At 41.9% G+C, this 11,538-nt stretch overlaps 2 protein-coding genes and 1 pseudogene across 2 annotated transcripts; all 3 read right to left on the bottom strand.

Moving 5' to 3' along the window:
* Positions 1 to 480: 480 nt before the first annotated feature.
* Positions 481 to 1,434, bottom strand: LOC109254175 (olfactory receptor 7G1-like). The gene has a single exon (XM_019427874.2). It carries the CDS (start codon positions 1,417 to 1,419, stop codon positions 481 to 483), a length of 939 nt encoding a protein of 312 aa, XP_019283419.2. The 5' UTR covers positions 1,420 to 1,434.
* Positions 1,435 to 5,430: 3,996 nt separating this feature from the next.
* Positions 5,431 to 6,459, bottom strand: LOC109254176 (olfactory receptor 7G1-like; annotated as a pseudogene).
* Positions 6,460 to 10,104: 3,645 nt separating this feature from the next.
* LOC109253945 (olfactory receptor 7G3-like) lies at positions 10,105 to 11,058 on the bottom strand. Its single transcript, XM_053896668.1, has one exon. It carries the CDS (start codon positions 11,041 to 11,043, stop codon positions 10,105 to 10,107), a length of 939 nt encoding a protein of 312 aa, XP_053752643.1. The 5' UTR covers positions 11,044 to 11,058.
* Positions 11,059 to 11,538: the final 480 nt, after the last annotated feature.

An 11,538-nucleotide genomic window follows, 5' to 3' on the forward strand; every position in this document is an offset into this window, starting at 1 on the left:
GATGTTGACCTCCACAGATACAGTTTCCAGTGACTGGACTGGGTGATCACTGAACTGGGGTAAAAATCTCCACATGTGGCCTCCAAGGAGTTCCAACACTGAAGTTCAATTCTCACAGTATGATTCTGGAATTGGGTAGCATCACCACATCCTCATTTAGATTCTTGCCCTGCCTTATCCACCTTATTCCACTTCTCTTCTGAAAACAAACCTCACAAAATCACTACCACAAGAACCCCTGACTCAGGTTCTTCTTTTGGGGAATCTAACTCAGAAGCTGAGATTAGAGATTTGAAATCACTTGCCAAACACAACAGAGCTGGATAAAGTGCAAATTCATTCTCCTAATGCACATGGCCATTATGATACCTTGTATTTCTAGAAGAAGTTGATGATGCAAAATTCAGACATTCTGTCTCACCCTATATTTTGGTCGCTTTGACTCATTCCAGAAATCCCAGTCCAATGCCAATGACATGGTCACAGAGGAGAAGGTGTCCTACTTACAAGTTTTCTCAAGGCTCCCTTCATATCCCTGTTCCTCAGGCTGTAGATGAAAGGGTTCATCATTTGAGGGACAACAGTGTACATCATTGAAAGCACTGCAGTGTTTCTGGAAGAGTTAGTAAAAGCAGAACTAATGTACACCCCCAAACCTGTCCCATAGAACAAAGACACAACTGACAGGTGAGACCCACACGTAGAAAACGCTTTATACTTTCTGCCCACGGATGGCATCCTCAAAACAGAGGACACTATCTGAGTGTAAGAGAAAATGATTCCACACACAGGGATACCACCGAATAGGCTAGTTGCAAAATATATCAGGATGTTATTGATGAGGGTGTCAGAACAGGCCAGCTTGATGACCTGAACAACTTCACAGAAGAAGAGAGGGATTTCGACGTCTGTGCAGAAGGTCAGCTGCAACACCATCAGACTGTGCACCAGGGCATCCACGATGATAATGAACAGGGGGAGTAGAATCAGCAGACTACAGAGGCAGGGCTTCATGATGACTGTGTACCTTAGTGGATGACAAACGGCCACATAGCGGTCATAGGCCATTACTGCAAGGAGACTACTTTCTAAACTTGCAAAAACCAAGATAAAGCAGATCTGGGTGAGGCAGCCTGCATAAGTGATGCTCTGACTCTGGGCCTGGATGTTCACCAGCATCTTTGGGATCGTGGTTGTGCTTAAGCAGATGTCAGTAAAGGACAGGTTGGAGAGGAAGAAGTACATGGGGGTGTGGAGGTGGGAGTCCGAGCTGACGGCCAGGATGATGAGCAGGTTTCCCAGGATGGTGACCAGGTACATGGACAGGAACAGGCTGAATAGGAGGGACTGCAGTTCTGGATCCTCTGTCACTTTCATGAGAAGGAAATCTGAAACATGTGTGTCATTTCTAGATTCCATATTGGTGATTAATCTGATGGAAAAGATAGATTTAATCAAATGTGTGTTTCCGAGATTGGCAGGAGGAGCATCACTGGAGGCAAAAACCATCTTGGGATGGGATGGAGACTAATAGAGAGGAATAAGATATGGGTGCCTTCTGTATGTGTATTATTCTGTTTCTTTAAAAATGAAAAAGACTGAAGCTGATATAGTAGGGCATCAACAATTGTTAAGTCTGGAAAGGATGACTAGGTAGTCATTTTTTACAACTACATTGTTTATGATGTTCTGTTTATTAAAACATTTGGTGATTTTATAAAGAGAAACAAACTGGTGAGGCAGCTTAAGAGTCTGTCTGGATCCCCAGAGATGTCATAGGCAGACAACTGAGATAATACATACATATGTCAAGGTGAACTTTTCCAAACTTCCTGCCCTCCTACCACTTCTAAACTGCAAGTAAATGTCAGAAAATTTTATAACAGTCATCATGTTTTTTGAAAGACAGATTTCTATTCAGGAAGAAATGGTCCTGGCCACACTCGAGAGTGAATATGATATTAGTAAATGGAGCATTAATAAAAAGCACGAGGAAACACGTGAAGAAGACAACGGACAAACGAGAGGACCCTGGGTGAGTTGGTTTCAATCATGTGGTGTGTGTGCTCTCTTCACAGCTTCCCCTGGATGAACCTGTAGTCAAACACCTGCCCTCATTTCCAAACATTGAGTAAGGGGTGTGAGGTTACCTGGTTGGCATCATAGTGGAAGGATGACTGCCATCTCTGATGTACCGTATGGAAGATCTGCCCTCAGGAAGGGCAGAGGGATTGAGTGAGACCCAAGCTCCTAACAAGACAGATCATCTATGGGAGGAGACTCAGGAATGCTACTACTTTTCACGGGAGGAATTGTTGAACGAGATGGGCACAGGCAGATTGCAGTCTCTGTATCCCTGGAGGTTTAATTTCCAAAGCTCCTTATTAACCAAGAAATTTTATTGTCCCAGAGATCCCAGGGCCGTGTAAATCCTTAAAGACCAAGACTCTAGAACGGTGGAATTACAGATGGTGCTTTCTTGACCCCATAAGACCAGGTGTACACCATGTCCATCTGGGTCTGTTCATCTCCATTTTAATCCTTTGCAAATATAGGTACACCATCCTTCACTAATTGAAATGCAGTCTGCTTTTTTTTTTTAGCTATTAATGAAGGGATCTCTATCCAAAGAATGACATCAGTAAGTCTGATACCAGTTTTAGTTGTGAAAGTATAGTTCGTATATATTGATATAAATAATACATTTAAAACCAAAAACAGTAAGATACCTAGGAATGATGCTAACCAAAGAGGTAAAAGATCTGTACTCTGAAAACTATAGGACACTTATGAAAGAAATTAAAGAGGGGTGCCTGAGTGGCTCGGTCGGTTAAGTGTCTGACTTTGGCTCAGGTCATGATCTCATGGTTCATGCGTTCGAACCCCACATCAGACTCTGTGCTGACAGCTCAAAGTCTGGAGCCTGCTTCAGATTCATTCTCTCTCTCTCTCTCTCTCTCTCAAAAACAAATAAATATTAAAAAACAATAACTATAACAAAATGAAGCAAATTGCTGAAGCCAGCGGTAAAAATATGCGAGAAGACAAGACTTAAGAATATATAGGCTATATTAAGCCATGTAAAATATGGAACACAATGATAACAGTTAAATCTTGTGGAGTACTTGCTACCTGTCATGCGTTGTCCTAAGTGCTTACAATGCTTTTGAGGGTAGACTCATCAGCAGGAGTTACATTTCATACAATCAGTAATTATTTTTGCCACACCAAGGTTACATTAAGTGGATGGCATACAATCCTATTCTCAGGGAATAGATTAAAGGGGATATATTCAGGATGATTCCAGGCAATGTCAAGTAACAATAGAGCCAGAGTTCGACAGACGTCTGTCTTCGGGCATCATATCTGGATAAGATGCCTGTATCTGTTGCAGCCATCAGTGCCTGTGATGGAAACAAGCCCTAGACACAATCACCACATGGAAAAATGAATAATTTTTCCTCTATATTCCCTACCTCTTAAGTAGTTATCAAGAATATATAACATTTCTGGGGCGCCTGGGTGGCTCAGTCAGTTGAGCGTCCAACTTCGGCTCAGGTCACGATCTCACAGCTTGTGAGTTGAAGCCCTGCATTGGGCTCTGTGCTGACAGCTCAGAGCCTGGAGCCTGCTTTGGATTCTGTGTCTCCCTCTCTCTCTGCCCCTAACCCACTCGCATTCTGTCTCTATCTCTCTCAAAAATAAATAAACATTAAAAAAAAATTTTAAGAATATATAACATTCCAGGGGCACCTGGATGGCTCAGTCGGTTAAGTGTCCAACTTCGGCTCAGGTCATGATCTCAGTTTGTGTGTTCAAGCCCTGCGTCGGACCCTGTGCTGACAGCTCAGAGCCTAGAGCCTGCTTCGGATTCTGTGTCTCCCTCTCTCTGCCCTTCCCCCACTTATGCTCAGTCTCTCTCTCTCAAAAATAAATAAACATTAAAAAAAATAATATAACATTCCTTGGCTAAAATCAGTAACACAAGAAACCATAGGCATGGACATGGATGTGGAGAAAAAGAAACCGTCATGCACTGTTGGTGGGAATGCAAACTGGTACAGCCACTGTGGATAACAGTATGAAGATTTCTCAAAAAGTTAAGAATAGAACTACCCCATGATCCAGTAATTGTGCTACGGGATATTTACCGAAAAAATACAAAAACACTAATTTAAAGAGATACATGCATGCACCCTGATGTTTATTGCAGCATTATTTGCAATAGCCAAATTATGGAAACAGCCTAAGTGTCCATTGATAGACTAATGGATAAAGACATGGTATATTATATATATTATTATATTATATTTTTTATAGCATATCATATCATATCATATATTCAAGGGCTCCATGAATGGCCAGATTCAAAATTTCGACTTTGGCTCAGGTCATGATCTTGCAGTTCATGGGTTCGAGCTCCACATTAGGCTCTGTGCTGACAGCTCGGAGCCTGGAGCCTGGAGTCTGCTTCAGAGGAGTGAAATCTTGCCATTCAGAGCACTTGAATATTATGCTAAGTGACATAACTCAGTCAGAGAAAGATAAATACTGTATGATTTCACTCATATGTGAAATTGAAGAAACAAAACAAACAAGCAAAGGGAAAAAAAGAGAGAGAGGCAAACTAAGAAATAGATTAACTATAGAGAACAAACTGATGATTACCAGAGGGGAGGTGGGGGGGCGAGGATGGGTGAAATGAGTGATGGGGTCAAGAGGACACTTCTCATGATGAGCACCAGGTAATGTATGGAAGTGTTGAATCACTATATTGTACACCTGAAACTAATATAACCCGATATGTTAGCTAACTGGAATTAAAATAAAAACTTAAAAATATATATATAACATTCTTTATTGCTTGTGTCTTTTAGAGGCACAGTTACTTTCTTTTAGCAGGAACAAAGGGTTTTGTTTTGTTTTGTTTACTAATTAAGATAAATCATTTCACTATCATCTCAAGCCACTGAGATAATCAGATTATAGCAATTTTACAGATGATGAAACTGAGTGTAATAGATGCTGATAGTGTCTTTGCACAGATACAGTTTACCAGTGATCACTCAGGCAATTGCCAAATTAGGTATAAAAGATCAGCTCCTCCTGTGTGTCATAGCAGGCTTATTTCCGAGGTGCAGTTCAAAAAGTATAATAATCTGTGGAATTGGCAGAATTTTGTCTCTATGACAACAGACTTATTTGGATCCTCTCCATGATCCATCCAACTTCTTTTCTTTGAGTGTTGAAACAAAATCACTAAATGCCCTACCTTGTGTTCAGCTTTATGGACCTGACCAAAGAAACTGAGTTTGACAATGGAACTCATTCTTGAAACATCACAGAACTGTACAAAGAACAAATAAAGTTTCAACCCAAAGTTAAGATGAAACTACCCATCGTGTTCTATAGTCATTTTAGAAGAACTTGGGGATGCAAGAATCAGGCATTCTGGCTCACCCAATATTTCTGTCACCTTGACTCATTCTAGAAACCCCAGTCCACGCAGCTAACACAGTCACAGAAGAGAAGTTCTACTTATCAGTTTCCTCAAGGCTCCCTTCATGCCCTGTTCCTCAGGTTGTAGATGAAAGGGTTCATCATTTGAGGGACAACAGTGTACATCATTGAAAGCATTGCAGCATTTCTGGAAGAGTCGGCAAGGGCAGAACTAATGTAGACTCCAAAACCTGTCCCATAGAACAAAGACAACTGAGAGGTGAGACCCACACGTACTTTATACTTTCCACCTGCTGGTGGCATCCTCAAAACAGAGGACACTATCTAAGTGTAAGAGAAAATGATTCCACACAGAAGGATACCACCAAATATACTAGTTGCAAAATATATCAGGATGTTATTGATGAGGGTGTCAGAACAGGCGAGCTTGATGACCTGAACAACCTCACAGAAGAAGAGAGGGATTTCGAGGTCTGCACAGAAGGTCAGCTGCAACACCACCAGACTGTGCGCCAGGGCATCCACGATGCTAAAAAACAGGGAAAGAAGAATCAAAAGGCCACAGAGATGGAAGTTCATAATGACATTGTACCTCAGTGGATGACAAATGGCCACATAGCGATCATAGGCCATTACTGAAAGAATACAACTGTCCAAACTTGCAAAAACGAAGACAAAGCAGATTTGGGTGAGGCAGCCTGTGTAACTAATGGGTTTGCTCTGTGTCTCGATGTTCACAAGCATCTTTGGGATGGTAGTGGAGGTGAGACAGATGTCAACAAAAGACAGGTTGGAGAGGAAGAAGTACATGGGGGTGTGGAGGTGGGAGTCCAAGCTAACAGCCAAGACAATGAGCAGATTTCCCAAGATGGTGACCAGATACATGGACAGGAACAGGCTGAAGATGAGGGACTGCAGTTCTGGATTCTCTGTCACTTCCATGAGAAGAAATTCTAGAATGCTTGTTTCATTTCTGAGTTCCATATTGTTGATGAATCTGATGGAAATGATGTGGTAACAAGGCAATGAAATGTTGATTCCTGGGCAGGCAGGAGTATCACCAAATGCAAGCACCATGTTGGGAAAGGAAAGACTTAAGTGGAGAGATGCCTTCTTTATGCATATTATTTTGTTATTTTGAAGAAAGATTTAAAGTTAGTAAAGCAACGAGTAAACATTTGTTAATTCTGGAAAGAGTTGAGGAGTTGTCATTTTTAAAATTACACTACTCATTCTGTTTTGATCATTTGAAACATTTGGGGGCAACTGGGTGGCTCAGTCGATTAAGCATCTGACTTTGGCTCAGGTCGTGATCTCACAATTCATGAATTCAAGCTCCACATTGGGCTCTGTGCTGACAACTCAGAGCCTGAAGCCTGCTTTGGATTCTGTGTCTCCTTCTCTCTCTGACCCTTCCCCGCTCATGCTCTTTCTCTGTCTCTCAAAAATAAATAAATGTTAAAAAAAATAAATAAAAGTAAAATAAAATACAAAACCATTTGATAGCTTTATTACAAGAAACAGGTAATCAGACTGATAAGTCTATCTGGATCTCCAGCTCCTTCCACAGAGACCTCACAGCCTGGCAAAGAGATAAGGAATTAAAAGTTAGAGGGAAAATGCCCAAGCTACCTCTTGGTAACAATCACCATATTTGCAAATGAGCATGTTCTTACTGAGAAGGAAAATAGTATTTCCTTATAGAGAGAGAATAGGGGACTGGCAGAATGATAACTATTTGGGGATTGGAGGAAAGATACAAGGGAACATGTCAACGAGATAGAAGACAGGAAGGAGGCAAACAGATATCTTGATTTTAATCCTTTTATGTATGTACTCTTCTCAAAGTTTCTGCTGGATAAACGTAGTAAAATACAGGCCCTCATTTCCAAATACTATGGGACATCGGTTTACCTAGGTGACATCACTGTGGAATAATGCAGGTCGTCTCTGCTAGGTGTTGAATGATAGAGACCAGAGCTCTATCCATAGGAAGAGGAAAGGGACCAAGTGAAGCACCAGGCCCCTGGGCGAAAGGGATCATTGCTGGGATGAGACACAGGTATGCTGTGTCTTTACTGGGGCAGGGCTGTTGAGTGAGGATGTCACAATTTATAGTCTCTGTGCCTCTGGAGGATCAATACCCAAAGCTCTTCATTAGCCAAACAATTATATTGTCATTCTGATCCCAAGGCAGTGCAAATTCTCTTAAGACTAAAACAATAGAAATGAGGAATTCCAGATGGTTGATCTTATGAGTCTAGGTGTTCACCACTCATTTCTCTGTTTCTGCTCACATCTATATCACAGAGCTTGCAAATGTGGACATGCCCTCCTCGGCTGAGTTCCAGTCTTCCTTTTTTTAAAGATAGAACTAATGGGGGCACCTAGGTGGCTCAGTTGGTTAAGGGTCCACTTTGGCTCAGGTCATGATCTCACAGTTTGTGAGTTCAAGCCCCGCATGGGGCTCTGTGCTGACAGCTTGGAGTCTGGAGCCTGTTTCAGATTCTCTGTCTCCCTCTCTCCCTGTCCCTCCCCTGCTCACAATCTGTCTCTGTCTCTCAAAAATGAAAAAACATTTAAAAAAAATTTTAAGATAGAACCAATGGCATCTGTATGTAATCAATGATATCAGGAAGCCTGAGAATTGTAGGTGTGAACCATATATACATAATTCAGTCATAAGAAGGAATGAAATCCTGACAGGTGCTACAATATGGATGAACCCTGAAAACATTAGTGAAATGAGCCAGATAAAAAAGGACAAATATTGTATAATTTTAGTTTAAGGTAACTTGAATAGGCAAATTCATAAAGACAGAAAGTAGAATGTGGTTACCAGGGGAGGGAAGAAAAGGATTGATTTTTTATTGTGCTGGAATATATTAATAGGTGTGTCTGTGCTATTAAAATCATATTGATACGGGCAGGGTGAGCAAGATCTCATCAGGAAATATTTCGGGGAAGTTTATTTTCCCTGCTTTTTTATTCTTGTGATATTGAAAGAACATTTCTGAATTTTCATTTAATGAGTCACTTGCTTTAGTGGCTCATTTGTAAAGTGCTTGAATTTCTTTTTAAACATTTTTTTAACATTTATTTATTTTTGAGAGACAGAGACAGAGCGTGAGTTGGGGAGGGGCAGAGAGAGAGGGAGACACAGAATCTGAAGCAGGCTTCGGGCTCTGAGCTGTCAGCACAGGGCCCGACGCAGGGCTCGAACCCACGAACCGCGAGATCATGACCTGAGCTGAAGTAGGATGCTTAACCAACTGAGCCTCCCAGCTGCCCCAAAGTGCTTGAATTTCTTAGTCTTTACCTTTTGGATTGTGCTCATTCTTTTAAGAAATGCTTAATTTCTCTGTGGTAATAAAAATATTTTCTTATATCATCTTCTGAAATATTTAACCCCTCTGATTCTTGTGTTTAACGCTTTGGTATATTGGAATGAATTTTTTTAGGGGGGAGGAGGAGTAGTAAAAAATGTATAGCATAAAATTTACTATTTCAGCCATTTTAAGTGTGCAATTCCATGGCATTAAGAATATTCACAATGTTGTATGACTATTACCACTATCCATCTCCTGAACATTTTTATCATCCCAAGCAGAAATTCTGTACCAATTAAATGATAGCTTTTTCTCAAAAGAGCTTTCAGAAGGAACCTAACACTTTGACTTTAGCTCACGTAGCTGGTTTCAGACAGCAACAGAATTCATTCATGTTGTTTTAAGCTGCTAAGCTTGTGGTAAGGTGTTACAATGGCAATACGACACCAATACAGGACACTTATCTCAATTTGGGCTCATGATAAAAACAATGCCTTCTGGATGTCTCCTTGGAACGATTATGTTTGTGTTGAAAAGAAACCCAAGGAGAGGCTGTTGGTTTTCATTTCTGGGTCTGAAAGGTCTCTGCACTGTTGCAGGCATCAGGGACCACCAGGAAGACGACTGTAGGCAAAAGCCAACCCATGGCAGAGTGAAATGCAGCCCTGTGGTTCTCTGCCTGGACCTACAATATCCCTGAAGTTTTATCTATTTATTTATTTTTATATTTGAGGAGGGGGAGAGAGAGAGAGCAGGGCAGGGGCAGACAAACAGAGACAGAATCTGAAGCAGGCTTTAAGCTCCGAGCTGTTAGCACAGAGCCCGACCCGGGACTCGAACTCAACGGGGCTCAAACTCACAAGCAGGGAGATCATAACCTGAGCTGAAGTCAGACACCTAACAAACTGAGCCACCCAGGTGCCCCATCCCTGAAATTTTTGTAAGGAAAGATAATTGTTTTTATCATCTGACCCTATTGGAGCTGAGAATTTTGCTTTATTATAGTTGAAGGCATGCATCCTCACTGATTGAGTTGAAGTATCTCACACCCCCTCCAAATATAAACTAATATAATCATGCCAATTTTATGGACGAGGAAACCGAGTTTAGAGAGTTAAAATAAATTGTCAAAGGTCACATGGCTATGTTTCAGCAGAGGTAGGATTCAAACCCAGCTGGTCTGATTCCAAAATTCTTACCCTCACCACCTGACCTCTGGTTTCATATATTCAATGTTGGTCAGGCTTTCTGGATCGCACATTATTTCTCTCTGTCAAATTGCAGCAGTGTGTGTAAGCCCAAAGCAGCTGCCACATTAATGGGAAGCTGATATTCTAGAGATGAGCTTCCTCAAAGCCCCCATCATGTCCTTGTTCCTCAGACTATAGATAAAAGGGTTCATCATGGGGGTGACCACGGTATACATCACTGATACTATTGCACTCTTCCGGGAGGAGTGAGTAGCTGCAGAACTCAGGTATACCCCAAAACCTGTCCCATAGAACAAGGAAACAACTATTAAGTGTGACCCACAGATGGAAAATGCCTTATACTTTCCACCAGCTGATGGGATTTTCAGAACAGAGGAGACAATTTGAGTGTAAGAGATAATTATCCCAGAGAGAGGTACAACACCCAACAGGCTGGTCACTAAGTACACAAGGATGTTATTGATGAGGATATCAGAACAGGCAAGCTTGAGGACATGAGCTAATTCACAGAAAAAGTGGGGAATTTCCAGGTCTGTGCAGAAGGACAGCCTCAGTGCCATCAAAGTGTGGAGAAGGGCATCCAGAACACTAATGAGGAAAGACGGCAGAACCAACAGCCTACAGAGCTTGGGGTTCATGATGGCCTTGTACCTCAATGGGTGACAGATGGCCACAAATCGATCAAAGGCCATCATTACCAGAATTCCATTTTCTGATCCAGCAAAAGTCAGGACGAAGCAGATTTGGGTGAGGCAGCCTGTGTAACTAATAGATTTGCTCTGTGTCTGGATGTTCACAAGCATCTTTGGGACGGTAGTGGAGGTGAGACAGATGTCAACAAAAGACAGGTTGGAGAGGAAGAAGTACATGGGGGTGTGGAGGTGGGAGTCATACACAATGGCCAGGATGATGAGTAGGTTCCCGAACACAGAGACCAGGTACATAGACAGGAACACACAGAATAGCAGGGGCTGCAGTTGTGGATCCTCTGACAGTCCCAGGAGGAGGAATTCTGTAGTAGCTGAGAAGTTTCCTGATTTCATGTTCCTGAGGGGTTTGATAAAAAAAGATGGAGGTGACAAGAAAACAAAACTTAAGAGAAACTTTCTTAAATACATCTATCTTTTTCTCCTGCGTCCCTCTCTCCCATCTCTTTTCCTCTCCCTTTCTTGCTTTTCATTTCCCTCAACACTTACCCACACACACACACCATCCTGTCCCAAGTTCTTATATTCTACAATTCTTTGTCAAGTAGAGGTACTCAACGAGTAGAAAAGAGGACTGAAAAGTCCTTTTAAGATGCCTCCAAGTAGGGGCGCCTGGGTGGCGCAGTCGGTTAAGCCTCCGACTTCAGCCAGGTCACGATCTCGCGGTCCGTGAGTTCGAGCCCCGCGTCAGGCTCTGGGCTGATGGCTCGGAGCCTGGAGCCTGTTTCCGATTCTGTGTCTCCCTCTCTCTCTGCCCCTCCCCCGTTCATGCTCTGTCTCTCTCTGTCCCAAAAATAAATAAAAAACGTTGAAAAAAAAAAAAAAAAGATG

The sequence above is a fragment of the Panthera pardus genome, unplaced genomic scaffold (assembly GCF_024362965.1).
Source record: "Panthera pardus isolate Hobbes unplaced genomic scaffold, ASM2436296v1 HiC_scaffold_8, whole genome shotgun sequence".
NCBI lineage: Eukaryota > Metazoa > Chordata > Mammalia > Carnivora > Felidae > Panthera > Panthera pardus.